At 39.2% G+C, this 15,981-nt stretch overlaps 1 protein-coding gene across 1 annotated transcript; it reads left to right on the forward strand.

Moving 5' to 3' along the window:
• Positions 1-3,977: 3,977 nt before the first annotated feature.
• Positions 3,978-15,980, forward strand: brd7 (bromodomain containing 7). Its single transcript, XM_059350565.1, has 17 exons — positions 3,978-4,098; positions 5,065-5,258; positions 5,384-5,471; positions 5,560-5,617; positions 5,808-5,952; positions 6,272-6,382; positions 7,064-7,233; positions 8,121-8,235; positions 8,597-8,672; positions 8,968-9,075; positions 9,597-9,732; positions 11,468-11,579; positions 11,680-11,724; positions 12,477-12,564; positions 13,717-13,860; positions 14,883-15,023; positions 15,803-15,980. The coding sequence occupies exons 1-17, from the start codon at positions 4,050-4,052 to the stop codon at positions 15,871-15,873; spliced, it is 1,851 nt and encodes a 616-aa protein (XP_059206548.1). The 5' UTR covers positions 3,978-4,049; the 3' UTR covers positions 15,874-15,980.
• The last annotated feature ends 1 nt before the right edge of the window (position 15,981 follows it).

Consider the following 15,981-nt stretch of genomic DNA (forward strand, 5'->3'; position numbering starts at 1 on the left):
CGAACCCGGGTCGCTGCAACAAGGACTCAGCATTAAAGCTACACACTCTACCAGTGAGCCACTTGGCTTCACTTTTTAATGGAGTGGGTAGACCTATGCGTCAAACTATGACACTCTATCATGGTCACAGTTTTAAAAACGTGATTAATGTTGTGTATTCTGACAAAACTGTTTGTTAAGGTTTGGGAAGACCATGGTTTGGGTTAAAATAGGTCAATTTGTTTGGTATTTCACAACATGTGCTAATTGTTTCAGTTCATTGTTCAGTTTTCTGCCCACAACTTTTTTTTGGAACACTTTCACTGCTCTCATCAGCATCATTATCAGATAAACTATCTGCATGCTACCCACCCAGCACCAAACAGCAGTTAGCGACTAGCTGGCAAACAAAGTGGAGCACTAAGCAAGTGAAAAGATATTTCCCTCAGGAGCTGGTGGGGACTTAAATGGAGTGAAAGAACTGAATGAATACTAGACATACAATTATCTCATGGATGGAAACATCTCCAGAGTTTCTCACAATTTGCTATATATGTAAAAAGAGGTGATGTGTCCAACTAGAGGATGCATAAAATGTAAACAGTCAATAAATCCATAATCCTGAAGATCCATAAAATGCTTTTCTCTTTGTGGAGTGCATTTACTGCAGTTCCATGAAGATGTGCATAAGAGTAAAGAAGAAGAAAAAAAACACTTCTACCACTCCCCTTCATTGGGTTGCAGGTAGGGCAAAACTTCTCTGACCCTTGAATTCCACAGATAAAGAAATGTTGACCTTGTAATTGAAGCTTTCTCCATAAGAGCATCAGCTAGTAATCATGGCGGTATGTGAAGGATGTACTATGAGGCTGGTATTTCTTGACACAGATCAGGAGGTAATTTGTTGGGAATGGGTTTGCTTAGATAGGAGACTCAAACATCAACAGAGTGTCAGAATCACCTCTTCGTCTGAAGGCAGGAATGGTTGAAATGGTGGATTCAGTCAATCTTCATTCCTTTCAAACCTTCTGCCCCCATCCTTTACCCTCTTCATAAAACCTGGAATGTGCTTCAAAGAATGCACACTATCTTTCCTGCATGAATAAAACATCTGTCATTCATCAGCCGGTACAATGTGTGCTGATTTAACAGAGCATAACAGATCTGCAAGGCAGGGAAGCTCCAAACCAGACGGTACAGTGTCCTATAGAGCCCAACCATAACCAAGTGTCATCTGTCTCCCCTGGGAGCTCAGAATGGTTTATTTAAACAGGATTCATTCCCATATTTTATTCAAGTCCAGCTGAAATGATATAGTATTTTTTTAATGCTACAACATACACATCTGCCCTGTAAAGCACTAGTTGTGTTCTCAATCAAGAAGAAAAAATTTGAAACCAAAAGGGAGAAATTTTATACTTTTTGGTTAATGATGACGACCCCAAGTTCTCCATTAACTCGACATCTGTGGTGGATCACTGGCTCTCTGACAGCCTGCCACTTACTGTCAGTCAAACACAGACGTGACACGCCTCTCCAGCCACTTGTAATGAAAAAGGCTATTTCTGATATTTCCTAAGACTTTAAATATTAAAGAACTATTAGCATTCAATTTAAAAACATTGTGAAAACAACACATTTACTTTATCCGACTACAATTGCAATGACTTAATGTTATTTGGGTTTGACTTGGTCGTAAAATGGTTTGTTAGTCCATGCAGTCAGCCTGTATACCTTAAAAAGGGTCTCAGAGATAACTTGACACATCACACCTTGATTGCTGAAACAGCCTCTTTATTTGCCTGAAACAAAAATCGGTAACGCTTTATAATAAGGTCCTTAATAACCATTAATTAACAAGTTATAAGGCATTGTTCTCGCTTTAGATCCAATAGTTGCAAAAAGCATAGTTAACTTATAGTTGACTTATAATAGATGAGCAATAAAGTATATTTTAATATCAATAAGCAAACAAAATAAGATTAATAAAGGCATGGCAAAGACATAATGGGTGGGTCATGGGTGTTTGTAATGCCATTATTAACACTTATATAAGCTTATAAACACACAATAATGTTAATAAGCATTTTGTAAGGACTTACAAGGGCCTTATTACTTGTTAATTAATGGTTATTACAAGGACCTTAATAAAAAGCGTTACCCAAAAATCTATTGATCAGTGACGGACTGATCATACCACCTCTGTTTTGTCCTATTTACACAGACTCCAGTGTGTTAGAATAGATTTAAAGGTTTAATAATTACTTTTAACACCCTTAATGGCTTCTCACCCTGCTATGTCTCTTACCTATTAGTACCATACATACCGCTATGTACTTTGAGATCCTCAGGCAGAGGTCTTTTGTCTTTTCCTGAGGCCTGGCTGAAAACTAAAGGGGACACAGCATTTGCAGTCAGGGCCCGAGGCTCTTAAACAATCTGCCTGAGGAAATCAGGTCCTCTGAGTCAGTGATCTCCTTGAAGCCCCATTCCTAAAACATAGTTTTAGTAGGAACCATTTCCTGATTACACTTGAGTTTGAGTCTTCACTGAACTTTTATTTCCTTTGCAATTTTTTTTCCTATTCTTACCTCTACCTGTATGTATTGTTTTTTATTTACCAAATTGTCAGGGGTCTAAACCCGAGGGGGCTGGGATGGACATATGCAAAGTATACTACAATAGTACAGGTGCATCTCAATAAATTAGAATATCATAGAAAAGTTTATTTATGTCAGTAATTCAATTAAAAAGGTGGAAATAACACATTATATAGACCCATTACACAGAGAATTAAACATTTCATGTCTTAATTTATTTAATTTCTTCTAATTATAATGATTATGGCTTACATTTAATGAAGACCCAAAATTCAGTGTCTCAAAAAATGTGTAATATTACAAAAGACCAATTTTAAAAAAGTATGTTTAATATGGAAATGTTGGCCTCTGAAAAGTATGTCCATCAATATGCTGTTTGACTTGAACTACTGGAAATGGACTTTTCCATTATATTATAATTTATTGAGATGCACCTGTAAGTTTAAAGTAATTAGTAATATATATTTATATATATATATATATATATATATATATATATATATATATATATATACGGACCAATATACTAGGTACACCTGTCGTTCCTTAAAATTTGTCATTTTGGTCAATTTATTAGGTACACTTGAGCAATTAATTAGAAAATTATACAATTATTAGTTACATCTAGCCAATGAACTGCAGGTTCTGCACCTATAGTTTTGGCAATTTCTGTAAACTTACAAAAGAAGTAATATCATATCTCCACAAAGTTTTGTTGGATTGACATAAAACTGGGGCAAGTAGTATGCCATTCCACACTGTGGCCCTGAACTAAATTTAGTGTACGTTAGCTCACAAGGTTCAGACCGTTTTTTCCCCCAAATAATTCACATATGATGGGTGAACACATACGCGATCAATACACAGCCGACTGCAGTTAATTTAATAGCCATGGGGTCATAGACAACAAAAGTAATGGCATGATGTGCCCTTCCCATTTTTGTGTGTTTTTGTGTCAATGCATGTAATGCATGGTTGTCTTTTTTATATATTTAGATAAATCTGTATTCACTTTCCTCAGAGTGGAGAATTATCAATACATCTGGTCCATTGGAGCTGAAATGAGCTCCTTGTCTTGTTCAAGAGCACTTTGGCTAATTGAACCTGCTTGCTCCAATTAAGATGGTCTCACTGACTGGTGTTGCTCTCTGATGTTCCATGTGCTTGTCTTTAGAAATAAGTGTATTTCAGTGTAAAATCTTTGCAATAAATGGAACATAATGCAGACTGACAGACAGAATCTGGAATCACTCAGGGTACAGGGATCAAAGTTGTGCAGGGCTTGGTCCTTGATGTTTAATACTGAGCTTATTACGCCCCCTACCGGCGACAAAGGTGGCCGCAGCACCTCGTGTTACCACCGCCTCACCGGCAGGTGTCGCTGGAGGCTTACACCGATCTGCGCAGTAGAGCTTCCGCCAGCGGAGATCAGAGAGCGCAACCAGCCGGTACCAGATCTAAATACAAACAATGGGCAAGAAGCACAAAAAGCACAAGTCCGAAAAACATGGATATGAAGGTATTAGATCTACAGATGGTTTAAGTACTTGTCCACATTAACCATTTGCTGATTTGTTTAAATAACATAGGTTGGAAACCATGATATCGCGCTTGTCAGCTGTGTTAGCACGACCACAGTTAGCTGATTAGCTAGCGTACTGCTAGGCTAGCTACCGGGATGATTTACCAGTTTACTTCCCGCATGTCTCTGTCAAAATGCCACAATTCGGTATTCGGTATGAATATAAGGTGGGGCAATTAAGATTACAATACAACGTTAGATGTAGCTGCAGCCTCAGTACAACGCCTGCAGGGGAAGCTAGCTGTTAGCGGCTATTGATTGTAGCGTCTCTTAGCTTATTATTTTATTTTTACTTTGTTTATTCAGAATAACAATTGAAAATATATACAGTATTTGCCAGGGGGTTACAGAAAGAAAAACACACACTAAATCAGACAAACATCAATTCCAAAACAGAGATCCAAAATAAACACAGGGTAAGAAACAGACAAAACAACAAATAAATAAACATTATGTATGATTCATCAATAGTAAAGTATTTGTCCAAAACAAAGTCAGTTTTCAGGGCTTTCTTGCTCTTAAGTCCTTTAATAGAAGTGCAGTATTGCTCCAGCTCCCTTTAGAAAGTGAACAAAACTGGGTTTGGAGTCAGCCCATTTCTTCTTATGTATGTGAAACTTCCCTAAAAACAGAAGTAACTGTACAAAAAACTCAAGTCCTTTTCCCTCTGATTTTCTTCAAAACAAATAATAATGTATTTTTCCTTAAAGTGGATTGCTTGTCCAGTTTTCCTGTTGACAACATTTTGCACATCCTTCCAGAATATTCGAGCACATACACAGTCATAAAACATATGGCAAATTGTTTCCTCCTCTAAACTACAGAAAACAGAAGAATACTCAATATGAAGCATAAATCTCTACCGTCAGCCCGATAATGCTTTTTGTTGACGTGATATTGCAGAGTACGGAGAGAGACCGCTGAAGCTGGTGTTGAAAGTGTCTGGGAACGAAGTGACGACGGGAAGCTCGAGTCTGGACACTTTTTATGACGAACAGCCGGCGGACTATGACAAACCAAAGGAAAAGAAGAAGAAAAAGAAGAAGGATAAAGAGAGGAGCTTTGGGTCACCAGAGGACGACAGAGGAAAGAAAAAGGTAACATCACTAAAGATAATATCCCCTTCCTAAGATGGAACAGAAAAGGGTGTTAAACTTCTGCAAGGGAAGAGTAAGTGTACATCTAGTGTCTGCATGTAACTTGTTTGTTTTTGTACTGTAAGATGACAAAGAAGAAGAAAGGACAGGATGCAGATGGAGATGATGAACAAAGCAGAACTCCTATACGCTCCGAGCTGGATAAACTGGAAGGTAGTCTATAATTTCTTCTTGTTTGCAGTTTATTTCAATACTTTTCCTGCTAAACTTTTGTTTGATGCTTTGTTATTCTTCTTTGTAGAAAAAGAACAAACTCCTCTGCAGGAAGCTTTGAACCAGCTCATCAGGCAGCTCCAAAGGTGCAGCACTGATCATGTAATCATATGAGATAGTTGTGTTTCTGTTTGTTTATTTATCAGCTGCTGCACATTCAGCAGCAACTCTCTTTACATTGTTTGACTATATTACTGACGATTAGCCCCCCCCCCATCGCACCCTTTTCTCATACAATAAAGTGACTGTGTTCCTGGTGCTGTTTTTTCTCTGTAGGAAAGATCCAAGTGCATTCTTTTCATTTCCGGTGACGGACCTCATTGCTCCTGGCTACTCTGCTATTATCAGACGGCCTATGGACTTCAGCACAATGAAGGACAAAGTGAAAAAAGAGTACTATCAGTCGTTGGATGAACTCAAGGTATCTGTCTGTGTTACACACAGGTTTTTATTGCATGTTTAGTAGCAGGATACAAAAAAATACTAGAAAAGTCCTGAGCTGACCCAGGCGTTTTTTAATTGAATCGGAAAAAGACACATTTTCATCAACATTCAGGTAGCTAGAAGTACCCGATCTGGCTCAGGATTGGCAGAAAAGCAATATTAAAGGATCAGAATCGGGGCCAACAAACATAGAAATACCAGAATTTACCCTCATAACGATTAGCATGGGTCATCAGGTTTGTCATGTGGACCAGCTGTTTTTTGTTATGTGTTTGATATGTTGTGTTTTGTTGCAGGTGGACTTCAGGATTATGTGTGAAAATGCCATGATTTACAACAAACCGGAGACGATTTACCATAAAGCAGCTCGAAAACTGTTGCACTCTGGGATGAAGATCTTGAGCCAGGTATGAAACTGAGGATTCCTGACCCTCTTTTAGGTTTCATACCAGTCACAGGTTCTCGTGTTGTCTAGTTTATTGTGATGAGAACATTGTTCATTTGTCAGTTGCACCAGCATTCACTAAGGGATTGTAGACAACCAGCCTTATTTTATAGTGGTAGAAGGAATAAGCTCACGGGGCATTTATTCTTTTTCCTTTTTATAATGTGAAACTTAAAATATGTTCGTTTATATAACAAATGTGTATTTTGAAGCTACATGTCAGTTTTCAGTGAAGATTAATACAGTCAACATGTGACCTTTATTTTCTGTGAAACTCAAACAATTGACAGAAAAGTCTTAAAGTTAGGGACACCCTTTAACAGACAAAGTGTTTACTATTGCTTTGAGCCATATGATATTAACTGAATTATCGCGTAAATCCTCCCATTCACTGAGACAAAGCTTTATGTGCCACAAGATGTAATTATTTAGCTTTCTCTTCTCGTTAAACAAAGTACATATGAAGCACTCGAACAAATTTAAATGACTTTGCTTTACTACAATGAACAGCTGGGGGCAGCAGATAGCCTCAAATTGTAGCACTAGAACCAACAGGTTGATCAAGATTTTTTTCTTCTCTCCATTCTTTATTCATTTTTGAACCAAAGTGAAAAAATAAAACTTTTAATTGTGTTTCCAATAGGAAAGAGTAGAGAGCCTGAAGCAGAGCATAGAGTTCATGTCTGGCCTCGACCCTTCTGCCAAACTGCCGGGAAAGACTGAGGACCAAGGAGGCTCCAGCCTGGACCAGAACCGAGAGGGACCCTCAACCACAGACACCAGCGAGAGATCCCAGACACCCAGCACACCCAGGTTCTTTTACTTGCTCCTGACTTTACAAACAGGTTTCCTTTAGTCACATATGCCACTTCAGCAAAGCTGCTTCTAAGCTAGGAGTGCCCAGACTTCAATGTGAGGAAGTGAAATATTAATCATGAGTATGAGTCCAACACTTAAACTCCTTATGGCACTATATTTTCATTATTTTAAAGTCAGTTCAAGATAGGTGACATGATGAAATATCTTAGAGATTTCTCCTGCCAATCAAGAAGTGGCCGAAAGCTGTTGCTTGCCTGCCAAAATCATGTTTTTAAAACCGAAAAAAAAAGCTGAAATTGTCAGACGGGCTCAACACAGGGTCGAGGTAACTAATCAGCCAGAAGTAAAAATGCAGCTTGCTGATGGAACCTGTTTCCCACACACTGTTGGTTTCCTCTGACACCAAAGTGAATCAGTTTTCCTTTGTGAAGCTGGAGGCAGAGAATGTGAAAAATGCCTTGCAGCATGCTGGGTCTTGTTTTCTCTCAAGGCTGCACATCTTTTAAATTGGTGCTGTTGCCCAGTGATGTAACAGAACCTGAATTTTAAAGCCACGTGTTGGTTATGACTCACTTTCAGAGGAAGAGCAGAGACGCATTTACTTTGCTGTTTTTAAGTCAACCACTTTTCTGTATTACAACTGAAGATCCTGTTCAAAAATCTTGATGGCATTTATTGACGTCAACAAAATGCACACGCTGAGGTAGACTGAAAGCAGGATGTAGGTGTTTAATTACCAGAAGCACGCACACAGCTTTTCTATTTGCAGGATTCTGCTGCAGTGTGCATGTTTTTTTTAAATTCTTTCCACAAAAAAAACTCTTTTCATTCATGACCAACGTGTCTCATCTGTCGTCTTTCAATCTGTGTTTCCTTTGCAGACAGGACAAGGACTCCAAGGACGAGGCAGCAAAGATAGAGAAAGAGCTCGAGGAAATCCGCAAGGTCATCGAGGAGTCTGGAGGAAAACTGTCCAACAGAGTGCTGCAGTGTGATGTGAGAAAGCAGGGTTAAACTCAGTGTATATATATACATTTTTTTTTTTTTTTAATTGACACATCTACATATCCATTAAAAAATATCATGACTCCCGCCCTTTCAAAATAACATGTTTAATCAGTCAGTTGAAAGCATATCCATATTTTTCTGTTAGCCTTATATGAAATATGTTGTTTTTTTTAACAAACTTGAGCTCATGGGGATCACTGGGTGTGGAGGGTGATTAATGTGATGGATTAGTTTTTCTAATGTTCTCCAGGTCCATCCCAAATGTTTAACAGATTCTTTCCTCTTATTGAAAAAGTGAGTTTTATGGGTGTTTGCTGTCATTAAACCCTATAATTTATTTGTTGTGTAGTTTGAGTTTGGAAGGCGGAAGTCTGACGGCTCCACCACTCTGGCCATCCTCAACCCAGCAGATCCATCAGCAGGAGGTAGGTCCATTTGGAACCATTCTTCAAATCCTTTTTTTTTTTCTTTCTCCAGTACAGCAATATCAACAAAAAAACAGATTCTAGCTTTTGAAATGTGAATATTTGCTGGCTTTCTCATGGTTGTTTTGATGAGATTGGAAAGTGAATACGGTATGTTTGGATTTTGGAGCGCTGCTCGACAAAAAATGTCATCTTGAAATCTGTGAAAGTGTGATCGACACATTTTAATCCGTGAAGAAAAAGAGGTGAAAAGATAGTTTCTAAAAGTTGCCAACTAGAGTGTTTCCTGTTGCAGATGCTGGTTACTGTCCTGTGAAACTGGGCATGATGTCCAATCGGCTGCAGAGCGGCGTGAACACCCTGCAAGGCTTCAGGGAGGACAAGAGGAACAGGATTACTCCAGGTACTCTACTGCTCCAGCTAAATGTTTCTGCCAAGCTGCAGCCCCTGGGCCTGAATAGTGAAGCCAATGTGGAAGTGCTTTTAAACCTGCATTCTTTCTAACAGACTCCACTGGCTGCAAAAAAAAAGTCCTTTTGTACGGAAGTCCATGTAAAATTGACTGTATGTATCTAGTTAATCAGTTAATTGTAACATTTTGGTTTTTACATTTTAGTCGTACTAAAAGACTCGCAAAGGAGTCAGCTGTTGCTGACCAAGCTAGTTAGCTATTGCTAGTGCTTAGCTCGGACCTCTCATGCAAATATGGTCATCAGTGCCTCAAAAAAACCAAGATGGCGGTGGTCAAAATGATAAACTGTAGTACAGAAACCAATGGGTGACATCATGGGAGCTACTACTTCCTTCATCCAGTCTGTGGTTTGTGCACATCACTTCCATCAGAGACCTAGTATCAGACATCTCCCTGCTGGTTGAGCTTCATTACAGATAATGAGCTGTCTCTGTGTGACACACTTTTCATAGTGTCCTACGTCAACTACGGGCCGTTCACCTCCTACGCTCCCACGTACGACTCCAGCTTCGCCAACATCAGCAAGGAGGATTCTGACCTTATCTACTGTGACTATGGCGAGGAGTCCAGTCCTCAGGGCTCAGACAGGTATGTACAGAACACCACAAACATTATCAAGCTCTGTGGCATTTACACACAACGTCACTTGGGGCATTCCTCGCTGATTACTCTCCAGATGTTTCTCTTTTTCACTCTGGAGTAGGTCAGCTGTAGACTGGGCCTCACGCTGACTTCAACCCTTCTGTTCTTCCACTTTGGTTTCATCTTCTTTCTGTGTTGTAGAATTGTCTTAAGCAAATTAAATTGTGCCCTTTGAGTTTCTATTTTCAGTCCAAAGATTAAAGGTGACTGGTTGCTCAGCTTTTCAGTAGATTTAATCTTAGAAATGTTGGTATTCAGGAACAAATTTGAAGTGTTTTGTTGCCCTACTTCACTTTAAAAAAAAGCTGCAGTGATGTCTTTTGGGGACAAAGATGTTTAAAAAAACGCATAAAATTTTATCATTACTATTTTACATTTTCACTGCAAGTTAAAGCTTTCAACCAACAGCATAACTGCACATTTTCAGAATTTGAACCATTCAAGTTCCAGTTTGGTGCCATAATGCTACTGTCCAAGAATTTATAATTTTCTGTATACTAAATGCTTGTTAGTTTACAGTCTGGAACATGTAAGTGATTTGCAACATGTTGAACTCAACACCGTCGCCAAAATGTATTCCGATTGCATTAAGAAACATAACAAAAGGGTTAATATTCAATTCAATTCAATTCAATTCAAACAACTTTATTTATCCCAAATAGGGCAATTCAGTTTGCAGTCTCCAGTCAGACAGCGCACGAGACAGAGCAAAAACAAAACAACAAACAAAAACAAACAAACAAAACAAAAGCAGGACGGCACATAAACCAAACAATTCCCTCTGTCAGTGGCAACAAATCAGTGTGAGGGTAGCAGCAATATCCATTCCCTATGGACCACAGTGCAAACAATCTCAGGACAAAATGAGGGGAAGAGTAATAAATAAATAAATACATTTCCACCTTATGGCTGGAATAAATAAATGACTAATCACTGCTATCGGTAGCATTTAGCAGCTTGATAGCTGAGGGAATAAAAGAACTGCTGTATCTATTTGTTCTCCTTGGAGGGGCAAGATACCGCCGTCCGGAAGGCATTAAGAGTAACTCCTGGCTAAGAATATGGTCAGGATTGCCCATGACCTGTCTGGCTTTCTGGACTACACGTTTTTGCCAGAGGGAGTTCAGGTCTGACAGTCGAACTCCAATGATCTTAGAGCAGACATTAACAATGCTGCTGAGACTATAATAATGTTGTTTATGATTTGTACTAAACACGCATTTATCTTTCTGAAGATTTTATGTATCGTACATTATTTACATAGACTAAATACTTGGAAGCATTATTTCTTTCTGTGAGAGGTTGTTGTCTGACGTGCCTTGTGAGACACATTGCTGCATTTTTTTATTGTATGTGTTGTGAATCATTGTGGCAGAAAGCCATTATGTATTTGGTCTAACTTTATTCAGAGGTTATTGTTGCTGTTTGGTCACTGTTGTTGCACCTCTCCACAGTCATATATTTCTCTTCATATAAAAACACTAACTTAGTGAACAAATGTATTAAAATGTGTAATTGTTAGTGTTAGTATTCTTAGTGCTTCAGCAGTTGTGATATTGACTTTTCATTATTCTTGGCCATTATTCTTATCATTGTTCTTGGACGATTCTGATTTTTAGCCTACCTCTGCTCATAAAACAATAGCAATTAATGTTTATTCTGTGTGTGTTGTTTTTGGCAGCTTGTCAGAGTTCCTGGCCAAATCAGACGAGTATGTGTACAAACTGGCAGACAATGTTCTGGATGCGTTGACGAACGGAGAACATTCAAAAACCCTGAAGGACACTGAGCCAGTAAGCACCTACTGTGATATTTGAATGGATCCTAGTTAACTTAGAGTTAAACAGCACAGGAGGGAAATCAATTGACTGAATGAGTTCTCCTGTCCAACAGGTGAAGGCGACAACAAATACACAAGAGGACCAGGTTGACATGACGGTGAGAGATGACACTCGGATAACATTCTGCTCTCAGAGACAGGCAGCTGCTGTGTCATGTGTGTTCCACTGTACATTTCAAATGGAAACGGACATTAAGTTGATAATGCTAAAAAATCAGCGTGTGCTGTGTAACGGGAGCCCCTCGCCCTCTTCAGAGTTGGATGTGATGTCGGAAGAGGAGCTCCTGCTGTGGTGTCTTTCGACGTGCAGCACGTGTCCTCGCATTACGCCTCATGTGTGGATACTTCATTTCATTTTGTCGTTATAGATGGCCTCTGCAGATGGTTGCTACGTCAACCAGCTGTGTCAACATAGCAGGGGCCTGCCTTTAGCTGTGATCCGTCCACGCATGGAAATAACATTTCCCTTGAAAACACAGCGGTGCTACTCTCTCAAGGCCCGCTGTTGAAGAATTTAGAGAGGCCCGTGTTTTCTTTCAGTGCCCGCTGGCTGCGCGGCTGAATCGCTCCTCAGAGCGGCGGCAGGAAACCATAGTACAGGTCCCTCCATCAGGCATACAGCAACCCCTCTGTCCCGGCTGTTTGCTGTTCTTGGCAGCACTCCAGCTCCCTCTCATCCCCTGTCGGGGTGTTGCAGCTTTTCATTAGGTTTGATTTTATTGGAGTGAAGAAGCAGTGTGACTAAAGAGGCTTCAAAAGGCCGGGATGTTCCCTTGAAGCTTCAGCTGTCTAGTGTGGAATGTGTTCTCTAACCTGACTAAACATGTTCTCTCCTCCTCGTCCCTCGTAGGTAGCCGAACCCGAAGCAACCAACTCCAACAGGCTGGACTTCCTGCGCTCTGCTGCCCACCTGCAAGGGGCTGAGGAGCTCTCTGGGGGTAAAACTTTTAACTTAGTTTGGGTTACATATAAGGGTGCAACTAACAACCACTGTCATTGTATATTCATCTATCTATTTTTATTCAAAATATCAGGGTATCTGCAGGTTTTATAAGTCCTTTCCAGTTTAACCATCTGAACCCAACAACGCACCCGTGATAGTGATATCTCTGTCTTTCTGACTTATTCATGTTTGCACTAACCAGATCCTGTAAAAAAACAAAAAAACAACAACATTGAATGATGCAACTGGAAGCCTGGAATCACGTGGCAAAAATTCAGTGACACTTCACAGGAACTGTTTACACAGAGCAAAAAGGAAATATAGTGGAGGGTGGAAGTAGAGTTTGCAGAAATTTTGAACTTTGCTCGACTTGTAACTTGAATGTTCTGTTGTTCACTGATTTACTGGTAATTGATACATATACATCATTTGTCTCAACTCTAGTTACATTGCACATCCAATGAATCACATTGTGATTTTTATCCTAAATATGAGCATAAAACCTGCCAGATCGATGGAAATACATGTGGAAAAACAAATTTGACAATACATTTGCACACAAAAATGGCTTGTAGCTTTTCACTTCAGAATTGGACAGAAAAGCCAAAGAGGCCATTCAGATGAACAGCAAAACAATGCTAGTGTGTCATTTTGATAATGAACTCGTACGACTGAAACAAGTCCCCACTGTCCAGTGTGATGGAAGATCACAGAAATGATCTGCCCGACCCAGAGAGCAGGACAATGATTTGTGAACCCAGTCAGCTCTGACTGCTTTATGTGTGTCTCAAAGGAATATGTGAACAAAGAGATTCATAATTACACTGTAAATGCTGTTTACATTGACGCTATTCAAAACAAAAAAATCAGCCCTCATCTAAAGCAGTTAGACGAGCCATTTAGCCATTCAGCACCCCCATTATGTATCCTCTTAGATCTTCGTAACAGCCCATCAAAGTGTATTCTCTCCCCTGGGCTCTCTCAGCACTCTCTCATGTTAATGTAACAGTGAGACTGAGGGCTCCTGAGCAGGGCCGAGAGAGAATGGATGTATTGTGTTGGATGCGTGTAACCAGTGATAGGAGAGGTTAGCACAAGGTAACCTGAGGAACCCAGAGGAAGTACTAACATTCCCTATCTGTCACAGAGGCCCTGCACTTTCAGAAGAAATTGGACGAGACTACAAAGCTCCTGCGTGACTTGCAGGAAGCACAGAAGGAGCGTCTGAGCGCCAAGCAACCACCTAACATGATTTGCTTGCTGGCCCCGACTGCCAAGGAGCTGGAGCTGGGTAAGAGCCTCTCAGTGCACGGCCCCCTTTGTTCCTCCATTCAAGCCGTCATCACCAGCTGTAGACCTCTCACAACACACCATTTACCTCTTTACCAGACACTCAACACAGATGTGCTTTGTCTGTTAGCTGTAGTTCAAATCAACATTGGCAGGATTCCCAGAGAAATGTATTCTTTAACGTGACGCACATTTTTCTTAATTTGGTGTATAGGATTGTCACTGTTTAATGGTTGTACTACCCAGAAAATTTCTAATTGCTTTTTTTCCTCTATGGTTGTGACGCATGCACGCAAGCTGGCTATCGCTGCTTTATGTCTGTACAATCTACATAAAGCTGCAGCCAACACACAGTTAGCATGATAGCTTAGCATGAAAACTGGAAACACATGGAAACAGCACTGCTATCCACACTAATTCACAGCCAAAGATCACTAATTAACATGTCTCTTTTGTTTTATCAGTAAAAAAAAGAATAGGGTTTTGAAAACACCAAGGTTTGAAATGGGCTTGGATTTTGATTAAAGTGCTTTAAATTAAGATTATTGAAGATGCCAAGTTTATTTACCATCAGGTGACACATGCTGAAACGTGAAACTTTGTTGTTTTATTTTGTATGCTGCCATCAAACATGATTGTGTTTATAGCACCATTACATCTAATTTAATATGCATTTTAAGAGTGCTTGAATTTGAAGAAAATGTGTAGGTGTAGTTGAAATGAAGTAACAATATATAATGTGTTACTTTGTGGACTTTTGAGTCAGGCTAGCTGTTTCCCTGTTTTCAGTCTTTATGAGAAGCTAAGCAAACTGGTTGCTAGTGGTAGCTTTATACTTACAAGACAGATACAGATTTAGAATACCAAAATGAGAGTAGAATCAATCTTTTCATCTAGCATTCAGTAAGAAAGCAAAGAAGGGTATTTTCCGAAATTTCGAACAACTCCTTTAACATAGCACTGAATTTCCTGAGTAAAATATTCAGGCTAAAAGTTGCCTTTTGGCTCCATCTGTGTCTGCAGCTGAGAAGGTAACCGGGAACTTGGCTGAGCTGACGGGTCAGGTGGCCCCGTGTGACGTCAGCAGTGTGTACGGCATCAGGAAGGCCATGGGCATCGCTCTGCCTCCAGAACCACCTGGGCCCTTTATTGACCTCACTACAGGTGAATACATTGAGTTGTCTATCACTTAAATATTTTCTTATCTAAGTGTAAACATAGTTTTGGTTGTCTGTGTGTTTAATACAGTCAGTAGTGGATTGTAAGTATATTTTGTTACAAATTTGAGGTACCTGCGATTTTTTTTTTTTGTCTTTTCATGGCACTTTCTGCTTCTACTACAGGAAGAAATATTAAACTTTTTTCCTTTACTGAATTTATTTGACATGCAGCTTTAGTTATTTTATAAATTAATGTTCACAAACAAAACCTAGGAAGAGTTTCTGAAATATGTTTTCATAGAAATTTAAGCACCTAACAGGATACATGGGTCATTTTTTTATTTATGTAATAATGAAAAACATTTTGTATTACTGGACAGAACAGGCACTTTAAAGGTGTCTCTTTGAGGTCTCAGAACTTGTGATGTCACTTTTCACCTTCTTCTGAATTTTTACAAATAAATCAATCAACTAATGAGAAGTAATAATCTGTTCATATAATATATAATAGGGCAGACAAGTTAATTGTCTCCACTGAGTACTTTTACTTTTAATCTTTAAAGTACATTTTTTGTTTGTTTTCTACTTACATAATTTCACTTAAGTAACTTTTGCAGGATTGTAACAAAGTATTTTAATTGTATTTGCACAAGGGCCAGACATTTTCTTAACTGAAGTTAAGGACCTGAATACTTACTAACATTAAGTAATATCCAAACTTAACCATACAAATACAGAGTGTAATCAGAACTTGGCATCTAATATTATACTTGATGTTTTCAGTGCAGGAGATGGCTGAACCAATGGAGACCTTGCCCAGTTGTCAGGATACAGCTCCAGCCATCGCTGTATAATGAAATTCCAACCATCGTTACAGTTTAATAAGTTAAGTTTTGTACGAAAGGTGCTTTTTGTGTGACATTTGTATGCATTTCATTCAATAAAACTTTTTTTATATAAAC

This window comes from Centropristis striata, chromosome 2, assembly GCF_030273125.1.
Source record: "Centropristis striata isolate RG_2023a ecotype Rhode Island chromosome 2, C.striata_1.0, whole genome shotgun sequence".
NCBI classification, from domain to species: domain Eukaryota; kingdom Metazoa; phylum Chordata; class Actinopteri; order Perciformes; family Serranidae; genus Centropristis; species Centropristis striata.

Bases quoted from the DNA above. Each gene is read 5' to 3' on its own strand.
- brd7 (XM_059350565.1), top strand. From the start codon at position 4,050: ATGGGCAAGAAGCACAAAAAGCACAAGTCCGAAAAACATGGATATGAA. The intron at 6,383-7,063 runs GTATGAAACTGA...TGTTTCCAATAG, and splicing joins GGATGAAGATCTTGAGCCAG to GAAAGAGTAGAGAGCCTGAA. The intron at 9,076-9,596 runs GTACTCTACTGC...CACTTTTCATAG, and splicing joins GAGGAACAGGATTACTCCAG to TGTCCTACGTCAACTACGGG.